Source organism: Heloderma suspectum, chromosome 1 (genome assembly GCF_057233095.1).
Source record: "Heloderma suspectum isolate Gila_16-S chromosome 1, 16-S_ref, whole genome shotgun sequence".
Taxonomy (NCBI): domain Eukaryota; kingdom Metazoa; phylum Chordata; class Lepidosauria; order Squamata; family Helodermatidae; genus Heloderma; species Heloderma suspectum.
Genome location: NC_139458.1, coordinates 37,908,482 through 37,923,123, shown reverse-complemented (window position 1 = coordinate 37,923,123; position 14,642 = coordinate 37,908,482). Strand labels below are relative to the sequence as shown.

Genomic DNA, 14,642 nt, shown 5'->3' with positions numbered 1-14,642 from the left:
TCTTCCCCTTCTCTCAATGCCTGCAAAAATGAGTCTCGTGGCTCTGCTGGATTTGTTTCTCTCAGCTCTTTGCACACAGCTGCAATTGCAACACAGTGATTTGTCTTTGCTCCAAACAGGTCACAATAATATTGCTGAATCAGGGCCAGAAGTACAGATCCAAGTGTAGTTTATTTTATTTATTGTATTTATTTAAATCATTTGTATCACGCCCTATATTATTAAGATCTCACAGTGGCGTACAGATAAAATCAATTTAAACAGTATAAAACAATGAATAATTTCAACAGCTAAAATATATATTAAACCATTAAACAAGCGAATACCAGTTAACCTAACACAATAAAACAGTTAAAACAGTATGCAGCTTTAGGGAATGCATTCACCCCTCAAAGGCTTTGGTAAAAAGCCATGTTTTAACCTGGCACAGAAATGAAACCAATGTATATGCCAATCAGGCCTCCAAGGGGACGGCATTCCACAACTGGGGTACCACAGCAGAGAAGGCCCTCTCCCACATCCCACCATAGTATATGTCTCACACTGGTGGGACGCAGAGGAGGGCCCCTCTAACAGATCTCAGTCCCCGGGGAGGCAACTATATCCCAGTGATTTCCCTGATAATGGAAGAGGACATAACAGTAATATACTAGCTGCACATCCTGATCTCAGTCCCCGGAGAGGCAATTATATCCCAGTGATTTCCCTGATAATGGAAGAGGACATAACAGTAATATACTAGCTGCACATCCTGCCTCTTCTCAGTATTAAGTGAGAAGGGAGGCAAGCCACGCTGCTACAGTAGCACAACACCGTTCTTTCTCCAGGCTGGAAAGAACTCCACATCAATACCTTGTGCCGTGGGATTATTAGGGTGCATGCTCACCAGAGGCAAAAAGCTAACTTTTATCTCCAATTTATTTTACCCTATTAAAAAGTCACATTCTGCAAAATCTTATGTATTACAGGTGAACTTCCTCTGAAAAGTCACTATTTTAAATTTATGCAGAGGTGTTGATAACCCTAGATAACAGTAACAAGAAAGAAAGAAAAAGCCTTCAATTTTTTATTATTCACAAAAGTATAATGTTTCATTCAAAGTCATCAACAGTGCAATTATCACTGGTAATCACAGGAAAATAGATGATCCCAGTTCCTATGTCCTCCCTTCATTTTTCAGTTTCCCAGTTATTCCCATTTTTATCCCACCTTTTCCTTAGGAGCAGGTAATGACTAAAGAAATACGATCAAAACACCATGTCAAGTTCTCCCCATGCCGTATAAACTCTGGCCACTAAATGTCAGCCCAAAAGGGAAATCTTACAATGGTTCCACAAGGCACTACTTGAGCTAGGACCTTTACAGAACTTGAAAGACTGGACATTCCACAATAATGGAATGGCCATGAAAATAGCTTGTCTACATTTTTTCCTATTTGCACACAGAACATAGGAGCACTGCTTGGAAACCGAGTCATATCCAACTAGTGCTCTGTTGATTTAAAGCTATGATGAATCAAAGGAGATAATCAGGTATTTTGAGATATGCTGGGGCCAAACTATTAAACAAGCTAATACCAGTTAATCTAAAACAATAAAACAGTTAAAACAGTATGCGACTTTAGGGAATGCATTCAGCCCTCAAAGGCTTTGGTAAAAAGCCATGTTTTAACCTGGCACAGAAATGAAACCAATGTATGTGCCAATCAGGCCTCCAAGGGGAGGGCATTCCACAACTGGGGTGCCACAGGTGGTGTCAAAAGGAACACCTTGAATCGTACCTGGAAAGTAATTAAGAAGCCAGTGCAGACACTGGAGTACTGGCATAACATGTTCCTTACAACCTATCCCATCTGCTGTGGGCTGTTGTGTCCTAAAGCAATCAGAGCTTCCAGCCAGTTATGAAGGGCAGCCCTATGCAGAGTGTGGTACAACAGTCATGGCTGTCCAAATCCTGCCCCCCCCCAATCATAAGACTTTCCAACTGTTTTGGGTTCAGCAACCAGGTCTCGATCAGTTAATCCGCATCCAGTCCCACTGCATGACCAAAGATGGGGTAAGCACTAACACTGCAAAACCAGGGCCATGGGGGGAGGGGGCGGTCAGAGGTAGAGTCTGGGAGTCATCAGCAACAAAACTCAGCACAATTTCAGCCATTCCATATACTCATTGAAAAGTAGGATAGATCAGATGGAACTCCACAGGGCCATAAGCAGCCACTCATCTTCACCCTCTGTGAATTTTGTACCTGAAACATGCAGAGCCATTTTAGACTAGTCCAACCTTCCCCAATCTGGTGCCCTCCTAATGTGTTGGGTTACAACTCCCAGAATTCCCCAACAAGCATCCCTCCAGATGTGTTGGCTACAACTCCCCAAACCTCTCAACAAGCATCCTTCATCCCTCCAGATGTGTTGCACTACATCTCTCAGAATCCCACAACGAGCATCCCCCATCCCTCTGGATGTGTTGTGCTACAAGTCCCAGAATCCCCCCAGCCAGCATAGCATAGCTGGCTGGAGGGTTCTGGGAGTTGTAGTCCAACACATCTGGAGGGCACCAGATCGAGTAAGGCTGGGCTAGTCCCATGAACACCAACCAAGTCCTGCAGTCACAACACCAATACTTTGCTATCAGCAACGTGAAGCCTGCCACCATTTTCTCTCAAGTCCCAAAGTCTTCACTGGGGCAATTGCTCCTAGGGACAAGCCAATGCTTCTCCTGCCACTGGGAGCCTGCTCTCAACATTCCTGTTACAGGAACTCCTACTGCTCAGACACAAGGAAAAGGGAGGCGGGGGGCGGGAGGGGGGGACATGAATAAACTCCTGAACTGTGTGAACTGATATCAAAAATGCAAGTTAAGTTGTTTCTTTAAACACATTTCTGACACTGCAGTCTGAACCACAGCAGCATGTAGTCAGCATTCTTAAGGAGCAAGTGAAAGCTCTGTTTCATGGCCAATCTAGAGATAACATTCGCCACACAGTTTGCCCATCCAGAGTTGCTTGCTTATGAAAAACAAAACAATAGTCAGCTCACAGGAGTGAGCCGAATCAGGACCGTGGCCTGGGAGGGATTTAACACTTTGCCCTCACTGTCGTCCCAATTAAAATTGGACACCACCACCCTCCACTGCTGTATGCAGTGGGAGGAAAGTAACATAATGGGAGCGGGGAGAAGTGATTCCAACTGGGACTACAGCAGGGGCGAAAGGAAAAGCCCGCACCCCCCTTCCACCACAACATGATCCCAATCCAGCTCGCTCCCCCACACCTGCTATTTATTTTTTAAACAGTATAGTGTGCTATGTAAGGGCAAACTACTTGATAACTGACAAACATGACATCTACACTGGCCCTCAGTTTCACAGAGCAAGAATTTCAAGCTCAGGTTAAGCCCATTTTTTGTAATGCTTAAAGATACACAGAGAAATATGTATTACAGAACCTGATCACAGTTAAGCAGCTTAAGCTTTCACAAGATCACTTAAGTTATCTTCCCACTGCCAACCTGCAAGTTAGCAATGGGGGGGCTAAGAAACCACTCAAACAATGAGATCTCATTTGCCAGTAAGATAAACTAAACTCTCTACCACATACAATGGTAGAGAACGTTTCAACCAGAGAAGTGTTCAATGCACAGCATGCATTTTTAGGAAAAAGATAAGGCTGTAAGAGAATACACTGCCAGCACATTAAGAAACAAGTAGAGGCCAATTCTAGGGCATTTCCCTAGGTTAAAAAAAACATGTAGGAACAGCAAAGTAATCATTACCTTAAAAAGATAATCTAAAATCTGAGAGCGATACGGTTCTGGGTAATTCACCAAAAGTCGGGAGGTAGCCTGGGAGGGAAAAAGGGTTTGGAATGATCATTCATATATATTTATGAAGCTAAATGAAGAACAAATGCTGTTTTCAAACAGCCAATCAGACGTATCTCTATGGCACACATATTTACACCTCCTCCTTCCTCTGATTTCCCGAGGCTCCAACAACCTTTCATTATCTCACCCCTGTTTTCTTCACAACATCCTTTCTACCAGTCCCAAATGACTTCATGTCTTCCCCTGCAAGTGCACTGTTTTTCTCACACCTGCCTACCAGTATATGCTTCATTTTATACCACTTGTCCTCTCTACAGCCTCCCCTTACTAGGCTCTCCAGCCCAGGTCCTCACAGCCAACTCCCTATGTATCCCTGCTTGTCTACTGCTGTAGTTCACAGCCACCAGTACACAGCCCCACCTGCAGCCATCTCACCACTGACCAGTCCCCTCAGCCCCTATCTCCTCTCCTCCCCACCACCCAAGCTTCCACCTGGCAGGGCTCCTCTGTCTTCACCAGCCCTCAAATAAGTAGAAATTCAACAGGCAAAGGGGGGAGGGAGTTTCACCTCTTGAACTTCTGACTGGCAAAACTCCTTACAGCTACAAGAGTTCTACCAGAAAAAAGTAGGGCTTTTTTCTCTACTACCACCCCATTATATGGGGGAGGAGGGGTGCAGCCTGACTGAGCACATGATACAACGAACTTGCAGAAGCTAAATAGGTCTGGGGCTGACCAGTGCCTACCAGGGAAATTGCCCGGAGAACCCTACTAACCCCACTTGCATCTGGCAGGCTCCAGTCCATGGAAGCTTCTGCCATAATTACTTGGTTTGTACTTTAGGTGCTAAAACGCAGTTCCTTCAGGGGAACCTATGTATGCTGCTACAAGCTCCTTCAAGGTAAAACGAAGTATAAAAGCAATAAACCTAGTGACTAACACTTGAGGCTATTTCTAAATGCATCATGCATCATACACTTACATATATACAGAGACAATGAACAAATGAATAATATGAACACCCCATAGCTGTCCCTCTCAGGTACCCTAACCCCAGTGCTTCGCATGCATTCCCAGTTAGAAGGATCTTAGGGAATTGGGCTGGGAGACAGACACACACAGCCAGATGACAAAGAGCCAGTCCCAGGCAGAAGAGACAGCAGTAGTCGTTAGGACTGTAGAGCACATGCCTGGCCTTCAAAAGGTCCCTGGTTCAATCCCTGGCACCTCCAGGTGAACTTAGGGCAATTTTCCGTCTGCATCCCTGCAGAGCCACTGCCAACCAGTGTAACTCAGGTTTAGGCAACCTGATGCCCGCAGATGTTTTGGACTACAACTCCACAATCCCACGCTGGCTGGGACTGATGGGGCTTGTACTCCAAAAGTGCTGGAGGACACGAGGTCTCCTACCCCCGGTAACTCCTGGGCTAGACCCACCAATAGTCTGACTCAGTGCAAGGCAGCCATTCCCAGCCTGGTGCCTTCCAGGGGTAAAATCCAACCGAAGTCCCGCTTAAGAGTAATTCACGGAACTGAATGGGACTTAAGTTAGCCACGACTAACTGAAGTCGCATCCCTTTCCATGGGTCTACTCTACGCAGGGCGAATCTCGGATTTGACCGCAGCTGTTTTGGGCTACAACTCCCATCGCCCCTGGCCATTGGGCCATGCTGGCTGGGGCTGATGGGAATGGCAGTCCAAACCACCTGGCGGGCGCCAGGTCGGGGGAGGGTGTCAGGAGCGGCCCCTGCCCGGCCGCCGCGGCTCACCCACCCCGCCGCCGCTGACAGCGCCGATGCCGTCGAACTCCCGCGCAAGCCCGACCGCATCATCCAGCCAGTAAGCGCCGCTCCGCCCGGCGGCGGCGGCGGCGGGCGAAGCCACAGTCCAGCTCAGCAACACCAAACCCCACGGCCGCCACATCCTTGCGGAGGGGGAACGGAAGGGCGAGCGGCTGGCTGCGCTTCCCGACTCAGGACCAAGCCGCGGCGGCGGCCTCAGGCAGCGGGAGAGGCCGCCGCCTCCGCCGCCGCCCGTTGCTATAGCAAAGCTCAAGGGGCGGCGGCGGCGGCACCCGCTCGTCCCCAGCACGGCCACGTGACTGAGGGCCACCTGACGAGCCGGGGAGCCGCCTGCGCGGGAAGAAACCGCCGGGCAGGTTCTGGGGCGGCCGAGAGAAGCCCGCCTCTCGCTCGCTTGGTTTCGCTTCCCCGCGGAAGTCGTCTCGCTCGGCTGCACGTGACGGGGCTTCGGAGGCGGCCGTGCGGCTCGCCGCCCGGGCCCGGCTTTGTGCCGACCTCCTTCTCGTCGTTGCGCGCGCCGCCGGGAATGTCGGCGCTGGAGGAGGAGGAGGAGGGCGCGACCGGATTGTGCAGACCGAGCCCGGCGAAGAAGCATCTTTTTCCCGTTTCCTCCAAGGGATGTAGGGGAGCCTTCCCCAACCTGGTGCTCTCCAGAGGGTTGGGACTTCGTTTGTTCGTTCAGTCGTGTCCGACTCTTGGTGACCCCGTGGACCACAGCACGCCAGGCCTTCCTGTCCTGCACTCTCTCCCGGAGTGTGCTCAAGTCCATATTCACTGCATCGGTGATGCTATCGAGCCATCTCATCCCCTGCCGTCCCCTTCTCCTTTTGCCTTCAGTCTTTCCCAGCATCAGGGTCTTTTCCAGGGAGTTTTCTCTTCGCGTTTGGTGGCCAAAATACTGGAGCTTCAGCTTCATTATCTGTCCTTCCAATGAGCACTCAGGGTTGATTTCCTTTAGGATGGACTGATTTGACCTCCTTGCAGTCCAGGGGACTCGTAAGAGTCTTCCCCAGCACCACAGTTCGAAGGCATCCATTCTTCGGCGCTCAGCCTTCCTTACAGTCCAGCTCTCACAGACACACGTTGCTACTGGGAAAACCATAGCTTTGATTAGACGCAAGGTGATGTCTCTGCTTCTTACTATGCTGTCTAGGTTTGCCATAGCTTTCCTCCCAAGGAGCAAGCGTCTTTTCATTTCATGGCTACAGTCACCGTCTGCGGTGATCTTGGAGCCCAAGAAAATAAAATCTGTCACTGCTTCCATTTCTTCCCCTTCTATGTGCCAGGAAGTGATGGGGCCAGATGCCTTGATCTTCATTTTTTTAATGTTGAGTTTCAAACCAGCTTTTGCACTCTCCACTTTCACCCTCAACAAGAGGCTCTTTAGATCCTCTTGGCTTTCTGCCATTAGGGTAGTATCATCTGGGTATCTGAGGCTGTTGATAATTCTCCCGGCAATCTTAATTCCGACCTGTGATTTATCCAACCCGGCATTTCTCATGATGTACTCTGCATATAAATTAAATAAGCAGGGCGACAATATACAGCCTTGTCGTACTCCTTTCCCAATTTTGAACCAATCATTTGTTCCATGTCTGGTTCTTACTGTTGCTTCTTGACCCTCGTACAGGTTTCTCAGGAGACAGGTAAGGTGGTCTGGTACTCTCATCTCTTTAAGAATTTGCCACAGTTTGTTGTGATCCACACAATCAAAGTCTTTAGTGTAGTCAAGCAGAATTAGACGTTTTTCTGGAATTCTCTTGCTTTTTCCATGATCTAGCGAATGTTGGCGATTGGATCTCTAGTTCCTCTGCCTCCTCGAAACCCAGCTTGTACTTCCGGTAGTTCTCGGTTCACATACTGCTGAAGCCTAGCTTGTAGGATTTTGAGCATCACCTTGCTGGCATGTGAAATGGGGCATAGACTTGAATTACTGTGATGTTGAATGGTTTGCCTTGGATTCGTACTGAGATCATTCTATCGTTTTGGAGATTGTACCCCAGTACTGCTTTTCCCACTCTTTTATTGACTAGGAGTGCTACTCCATTTCTTCTCTGGGATTCTTGCCCACAGTAGTAGATATAATGGTCACCTGAATTAAATTTGCCCATGCTTGTCCATTTTAGTTCGCTGATTCCCAAGATGTCGATGTTCAATCTTGCCATCTCATGTGTGACCACCTCCAGCTTACATTGATTAATTGATCTTACATTCCAGGTTCCTAAACAATATTGTTCTTTACAGTGTAGGACTTTCTTTTCACCACCAGACACATCCACAGCTGAGTGTTTCACTCTTTCTGGCGTTACGTGGAAATACCCTCTGCTGTTCCCCAGTAGTATATTGAACACCTTCCGACCTGAGGGGCTCATCTTCCGTCATACATAGCCTTGTGATACATTCCATGGGGTTGGGACTACAGCTCCCATAATCCAGGCTATGGGGGTTATGGGAGTTGTAGTCCACACAGCTCTGGAGGGCACCAGGTTGGGAAAGGCTGGCTTAGGGCAACATGCATATTTCCTCTGCCCCCCCTTTTAAATTTTATCATCACAACAACCCTGTAAAGTAGGTTAGGCTTAAAGAGAGAGACTGGTCACCCAGTGAGCTTCCCAGCTGCTGCGATTTGAACTCGGGTATCCCTAGTCCTTCTCTTTCCAGAGGTTAAGGGAGCAATCCTATGGTCACTAGTCAGCGGCTAGACAGCCATAGGATACGTCGTTTTCCAGGAATGGACCTCCCCCACTTGTACCGCGCACTGCCTCGCAGGCAGCTCAGAGTGTCTCCACACTCAGAAGAGGAGTGCAGAGTGACAAAAATGGGGCATTCTGGGGCGGGGAAGGCAGAAATACCAGTATGACACATCCAACGAGTCATCCAGCAGCCGCTTCCCCCGCTCTGCCTTCCCACGGCCATACAGCTGAAATCGGCTGTCTAGCCACAAATGCAGGGCGGCTGAAGCACAGAGGGGACGATCCCCTCTGCACATCTCCTGCCCTGCATTGGATAGGCGGTTGCCTCCAAGTTTGGAGGCGGCCGCCTATCCCAGTAGGATTGCTGCCTATGTCTGTTACACCAAAAACAGCCAAGAGTCTTATGGCACCTTATAGACTCAAATTAATTCTGGCATAAGCTTTTGTGGATGCTAAAAATATATTTTAATTTTTTTTTTTTTAAAGACGAATGCTTCTGATGAAGTAGGCTATATAGTCCACTAAGGGTGCAATCCTGTGCATGTTTAGACAGAAAAGTAGGATTGCAAGCTTATGCCAGAATCAATTTGTTAGTTTTTAAGATGCCACAAGACTCTTAGGGCACAATCCTATGCATGTTTAAACAGAAAACTATCCTACAATCCCAGCATTTCAGGGAATGCTGGGAGTTGTAGGACCTTTTTCTGTCTTAACGTGCACGGGGTTGTGCCCTTAGTTGCTAGCTTTTCTCTGACACCCTAACTCAGCTTTCCCCAACCTGGTGCCCTCCAGATGTTTTGAACTACAACTCCCATCATCCCTGACCATTGGCCATGGTGGCTGGAACTAATGGAAGTTGAAGTCCAAGGCGTCTGGAAGACACCAGGTTGGGGAAGATTGTTCTAACTATATATACCGCACAGATGCCTTGCAAGTCTTCAGTGGAATGCAACCTGCTTCCTAAATAAGTGTGCATGGGCATGCAGCCCAATCCTCTGCATGTTGATTTGGAACTAAGGTCCACTGATTTCAGTAAGGCCTTCTCCCTAAATCAAGTGTGCATATGCTTGCAGCCTTTCAGCCCGGAAGTAAATCAAAACTGAATTTTACAGGACCTGTTCCCGAGTAAGTGTGAATGAAAGCTGAAATGTCTTCAACAGCAAAAATCATTGTGAAATGTGTAGTTCCAAACACTTGGGTAGAGGAATTCTGTCAAAACCTTAAAGCAGGGGTGAGCAACTTGTTGCCCTCCAGATGTTTTGGCCTATAGCTCCCATTAGCGCTAGCCAACATAACCAATAATGAGGAATGATGGGAGTTGTAGGCCAAAACATCCGGAGGGCCACAAGTTGTCCACCCCGCCTTAAAGTGACTCAGTACAGTGTTATGAGCTGCAGAGCCCCATCCTAAAGCTTTTTTACTCAGGAGTTAGTCCCACTGTGTTCAACAGGGCTTACTCCAAAGCAAGTGTGAACAGGATTGTGAAAAGCATTGAGCAGGGGGTTGGACTCGATGGCCTTGTAGGCCCCTTCCAACCCTACTATTCTATGATTCTAGGACTGCAGCCTCATATGTGTGCCCAGATGACTTGTTCATCAGAAACAGTCCCTATTTTTTAGTACCTGCTCCTAGTAAAGCACAGCCTGAATTTTGTCTCCTATTTCCCCATTGGGGGAGATGTTGGGAATGGTCCCCCCCCCCATGCACACACACAGTGTGCACATGTGTACACTACAGTTCTGCATGTTTCATCCCTTCCCACTGGTAGGGGGCACATGCACATACATGTAAACGCATACACACGGACACACAATATGAATGCATCAATCCCCCACATGCACCACTAAACCATATCAAAAATGTGGCTGAGGATTTTTGAGTGGCAGCTACTCTGTAACAACGAGGGCTGGCATCGGGTTGGCACCATTGTTCATTGATCACACATCAGCAGTGCCCCCCCCCCCGCCAGTCCCTGGAGCCTCCTCAACCTGCTACTGCGCCTCGCTCTCCTGTCCTCTCTAGGCACGTGGATTAGTGCCAGAAACAAAGAGGAGCGATAGCCTAGAGTGGCCATGTGTTCTCTTTTACAGAGGACAGTCCTCTATTTGAAGGGCCGACAGTCCTCTGTTTTGAACATATGAAGATCCATGGTGGCTCAGACCATTGATCCATCTCATCCAGCATTCTTTTCACACAGTGGCCAACCAGCTGCCCACAGGAAACCCACAAGCAGGATAGGAGTGCAAGAACACCCTCCTGCTTATGTTCCCCAACAACTGATGTACATGGCTATGTGTTACTGAAGGTAACACATAGCCATCAGGGCTAGTAGTAGCCATTGATAGCCTTCTCCTCCAGGAATTTGTCCAACCCCCTTTTAAAGCCTTCCAAATGGTGGCCATCACTACTTCCTGAGTGTAAATTCCGCAGTTTAACGATGCACTGAGCATCCTCTATTGGAAGGGCTGCCCAGTCCACTATTATGAATGTGTCTGTTGGAAGGGCTGTGCAGTCCAGGTCCTATATAAAGATAAAGAACCCAAGAAAGGAAAAGCGGGACCTTGAAGCTGCCCACCGACAGCACCTGGGCAGTACACTGAGCAAGACACACAGGTGTCCTGGTCAGCCTTCCGCACTATGATAAGATGTTTGGTATTTCTATTCAAATTATAATGATTTCTAAATTTGCATCTAGATATATACATTAGCATATGCAAACTGTTGTCCTCGTTTTTTGGTGATGCATGTCATCTTGTTTTGGTGATGCATAAGTGGCCACTGCTGTAGTCTCTTCTCACCTTGTTTTCCTCCCTTCAGGTGGTCATGTGGCTACAGCCCAAAAGGAAAGGGCGAATGCATAAACCGCACCAGCAGAAGTGAGGAGGAAGTGGGCTCAGAGAGATGGCCTACTGACGGCATGTTGCCAAAGCCCACCACCACCCCACCCCACCCCGCAAAAATTCCTGATCCTGATAATATAAGAACAAGCAGGTCCATTAAGGATAAGTCTGGTGTTTTTTAATGGAAACATAGGGTCAGTTTACTAATAATGCCTGTTTTAGAAGCCTCTGCTATTGAAAATTACAGCATACAGCATGTGGAAAAGAGCCTCCAGCAATGAGTAACAGAGGAAGGGGGCGGTTCTCATCTTTGGTATGTGATACAAATACACAAGTGTCCTATTTTCATGTGCGGAATGTTTGACATTGTGCAGCCTTAATGGAATGCTTCTATTAATTGAACTACATTCCATCTGTTGCATGTTGGTACCATAAGTGCTATGCCAGAGTAATAATTTTTGAGAAGGGATGGCATGAGGTAATTTGAGGAAAAGGAACCTTAGGCCAATTCTTCCACCCACATGATTTTAAATTACAGACATGCACACTCAGCTAAGTCTCATTCAGCTACTAAATAAATACGTGTGTAAATACTTGGAATTGCACACCATCGTGAGTCATGCAGTAACTATAAAAGTCTTGTAACATGCATGTCAGCCAACAGCTGGTGTGCATGTCACAATCTCTTGGAAAAGTGAGATTTCGATCTGAGATGTCACAGGCTGATAAACCTATAATCACTCACTGTTTTGTGAGTTTTGCACATTTCCCTTAGCAGTGTGGCTGGTGTCCCATAATAGCAATTATCATATTGTATATCCTGAGGAGGAGTGGGGGCAGCCTACATCTGGGCAGGTATATGATACTAGAATAGAGCCTAAATAGGATTACCAACCAATAGGATTGACTTTAGAAAGACAAAATGCTGGCAAGTTGGTCAAAGCCTAGGAGAGGGTGAAGCACAGATGTGTATTATATGTGTGTGCGGCACTGCTCCATGCCTGCTAAACAGGAGATGACTGCTTATTGTGCCCAGCTATTGCTTAGGTCCTGGGCCTTCCTAGGCAGCAAGAAGGAGCCTGGCTGGCTGCCTCACTCACTCAGTGGCAAAGATAAAGATGGTGGCTGCAGCAGCAAATCACTCGAGAAAGAAAATGGGTAGAAGAGCTGTGCTGCCTGGCTTGCTTTACTATTTATTCTTTTGAGCCCAACACCACTGCTCACCCAGCTGACACCTGCCTTCCTACAGGCCAGGTCTTGCCTACATGCTGAATTCCTGGACCATATGCACATGTCTGATTTGACCTGCACAGACTTACTCGCTCTCTTGACTGATCTGCTCTTAGGTACTCTGCTAGAGATTCATTTACTGTCCTTGGGCGTTGGTTCAGCCTCAGTATCCCCCACCATGTTTTCTAGAAATTCTAAATGCATCCACTTTGGCTTCCTGCATTGGGCTTGTGACAGTGGTCTGCACAGTGTTAGGATGATCCATGGCGGCCTGTGAGTGGATGCCTTTGCTTAGGGGCAAGGGGCTTGTAAGCAGGTGCACACACTAAAGCAGAGGTGCAGAATCTCTTTCAGCCTGAGGGGCAAATTCTATTTTGAAGAAGTTCCTGGGGGCCGCATTCCAGTGGTGGGTGGGACCAAAGGCAAAAGGGCTGGGACCAAAATATTAAAAATAACAGCATATTGAAGCTTAAGCCTCATGCTGCCAGTAGCTAAGCCTTAGGAGAGGCATTTCAACCTTTATGAATTTGGGGGGTGCACAAAAGCTGAGAACCTCCAAATGATCGGTGGCTGGGGAAAAGGATGGTGCCAGGGGAAGGGGCATTTGGAGAACCTCAGAGAACTGGATTGGGACCCTGCACTAGATGTTTTCTATTGGCTCTGCTACTGGACACGTGGGCTCTGTCCCTTCACTGCTGCCCCCGCCTCCTCCCTCTGCCCACCATGCGTGGGCTGTGTTCCCTGACATGCTAAGTTCTGCCCTTTCACCCTCTCCTAGCCTCTGACCAACTTGCCAGCATTTTGTCTTTCTAAAGTCAATCCTATTGGATGGTAATCCTATTTAGGCTCTATTCTAGTATCATATACTTCCCCAGATGTAGGTTGCCCTTATTCTAAAGTAGATATTAGGAACATAGGAAGCTGCCTTCTACTGAGTCACACCCTTGGCCCATCTAGCCCAGTATTGTCGACACTGACTGGCAGCGATGGCTCCAAGGTTTCAGACAGGATTCTTTTCTTGCCCTACCTGGGGAAGCAGGGGATTGAACCTGGACCTTCTGCATTCAACACATGTGCTCTATCACACTGAGCTATGGTCCCTTTCTGTGAAAGCGTTGTGCCTTGTTGTGCCCACTAGACATTTTCATGGTTTAGGTATCATTAGACAAAGGAAAGGTGTTAATTAATGTACAAATTGGGTCTTCCACTTTAACCAAGGCAAATGGGTCAGTGAGATTGCCTGAAGTCATACGTTGACTTCGTGTCAAAGCTTGCTAGATAATTGCTTCTAATTGTTTGTTTTGTATCTTAAAGGTGAAAAGGTAAAGGTGTCCTTAGCCAGTCGTGTCCAACTCTAGGGTGTGGTGCTCATCTCCATTTCTAAGCCGAAGAGCCAGCGCTGTCCGAAGACGCTTCCGTGGCCATGTGGCCGGCATGACTGAACACCGAGGTGCACGGAACGCTGTTACCTTTCCCGCCGAAGCGGTACCTATTTATCTACTTGCAATTTCTTGCTTTCGAACTGCTAGGTTGACAGGAGCTGGGACTGAAGACGGGAGCTCACTCCATCACGCGGCACTCAGGTCTCGAACTGCTGTCCTGCCGATCTTCTGGTCTGCAGTTCAGCGTCTTAACCACTAAGCCACCGCGGCTTACCAGTGATCAATGATGAGCCAGGCAAAGTTATGTGATGAAACGCTGACTTTGTTTCCTGTGTTGAATTACTCCTAGTACTTATGTCTTGTATAAGATCCACCCTTACCTTGTACAAATAATAATCTATTGGGAAAGTACCTTGGAAGAATTTTTTTTCTCCTTTTTATAGAGGAAGAGCTAGGCTGAGAACCTAACAGCTGGATCCTCTACACAGTTAGTGACATAATGCAAGCCTTGTTGTTGTTCAGTCGTTCAATCGTGTCTGACTCTTCGTGACCCCATGGACCATAGCACGCCAGGCCTTCCTGTCCTGCGCTCTCTCCCAGAGCGTGCTCAAGTTCATATTCATTGCATCGGTGATGCTATCTAGCCATCTCATCCTCTGCCGTCCCCTTCTCCTTTTGCCTTCAGTCTTTCCCAGCATCAGGGTCTTTTCCAGAGAGTTTTCTCTTCGCATTAGGTGGCCAAAATATTTGAGCTTCAGCTTCAGTATCTGTCCTTCCAATGAGCACTCAGGGTTGATTTCCTTTAGGATGGACTGATTTGACCTCCTTGCAGTCCAGGGGACTCGTAAGAGTCTTCTCCAGCACCACAG

The 14,642-nt window shown here is 47.8% G+C and overlaps 1 protein-coding gene and 1 long non-coding RNA gene across 5 annotated transcripts in view; one reads left to right on the top strand and one right to left on the bottom strand.

Moving 5' to 3' along the window:
- The window catches only part of GALC (galactosylceramidase), a 90,968-nt gene that overhangs the window by 54,977 nt on the left and 21,349 nt on the right, over nucleotides 1-14,642 (bottom strand). Inside the window, exons 1-2 of one of the 4 annotated variants that reach the window (XM_084841231.1) lie at nucleotides 5,939-6,047; nucleotides 3,776-3,844 (exon numbers count right to left, since the gene is read on the bottom strand). The exons of 1 other annotated variant lie outside the window; for it this stretch is intronic. Coding sequence is in view for 1 of the 3 variants with exons in the window: in XM_084841205.1 (XP_084697331.1) it covers nucleotides 3,776-3,844; nucleotides 5,600-5,749 (219 nt within the window). In the remaining 2 variants the exon portion in view is untranslated. Of the gene's footprint in view, nucleotides 1-3,775; nucleotides 3,845-4,394; nucleotides 4,488-5,599; nucleotides 5,880-5,938; nucleotides 6,048-14,642 lie in introns of those variants that run through there. 2 more of the 4 variants (XM_084841205.1, XM_084841221.1) reach the window with 2 other exon arrangements.
- LOC146357137 (uncharacterized) lies at nucleotides 6,148-14,183 on the top strand. The gene is made up of 3 exons (XR_014788666.1): nucleotides 6,148-6,285; nucleotides 11,139-11,474; nucleotides 13,706-14,183. It is a non-coding gene; the product is annotated as an uncharacterized LOC146357137 (long non-coding RNA).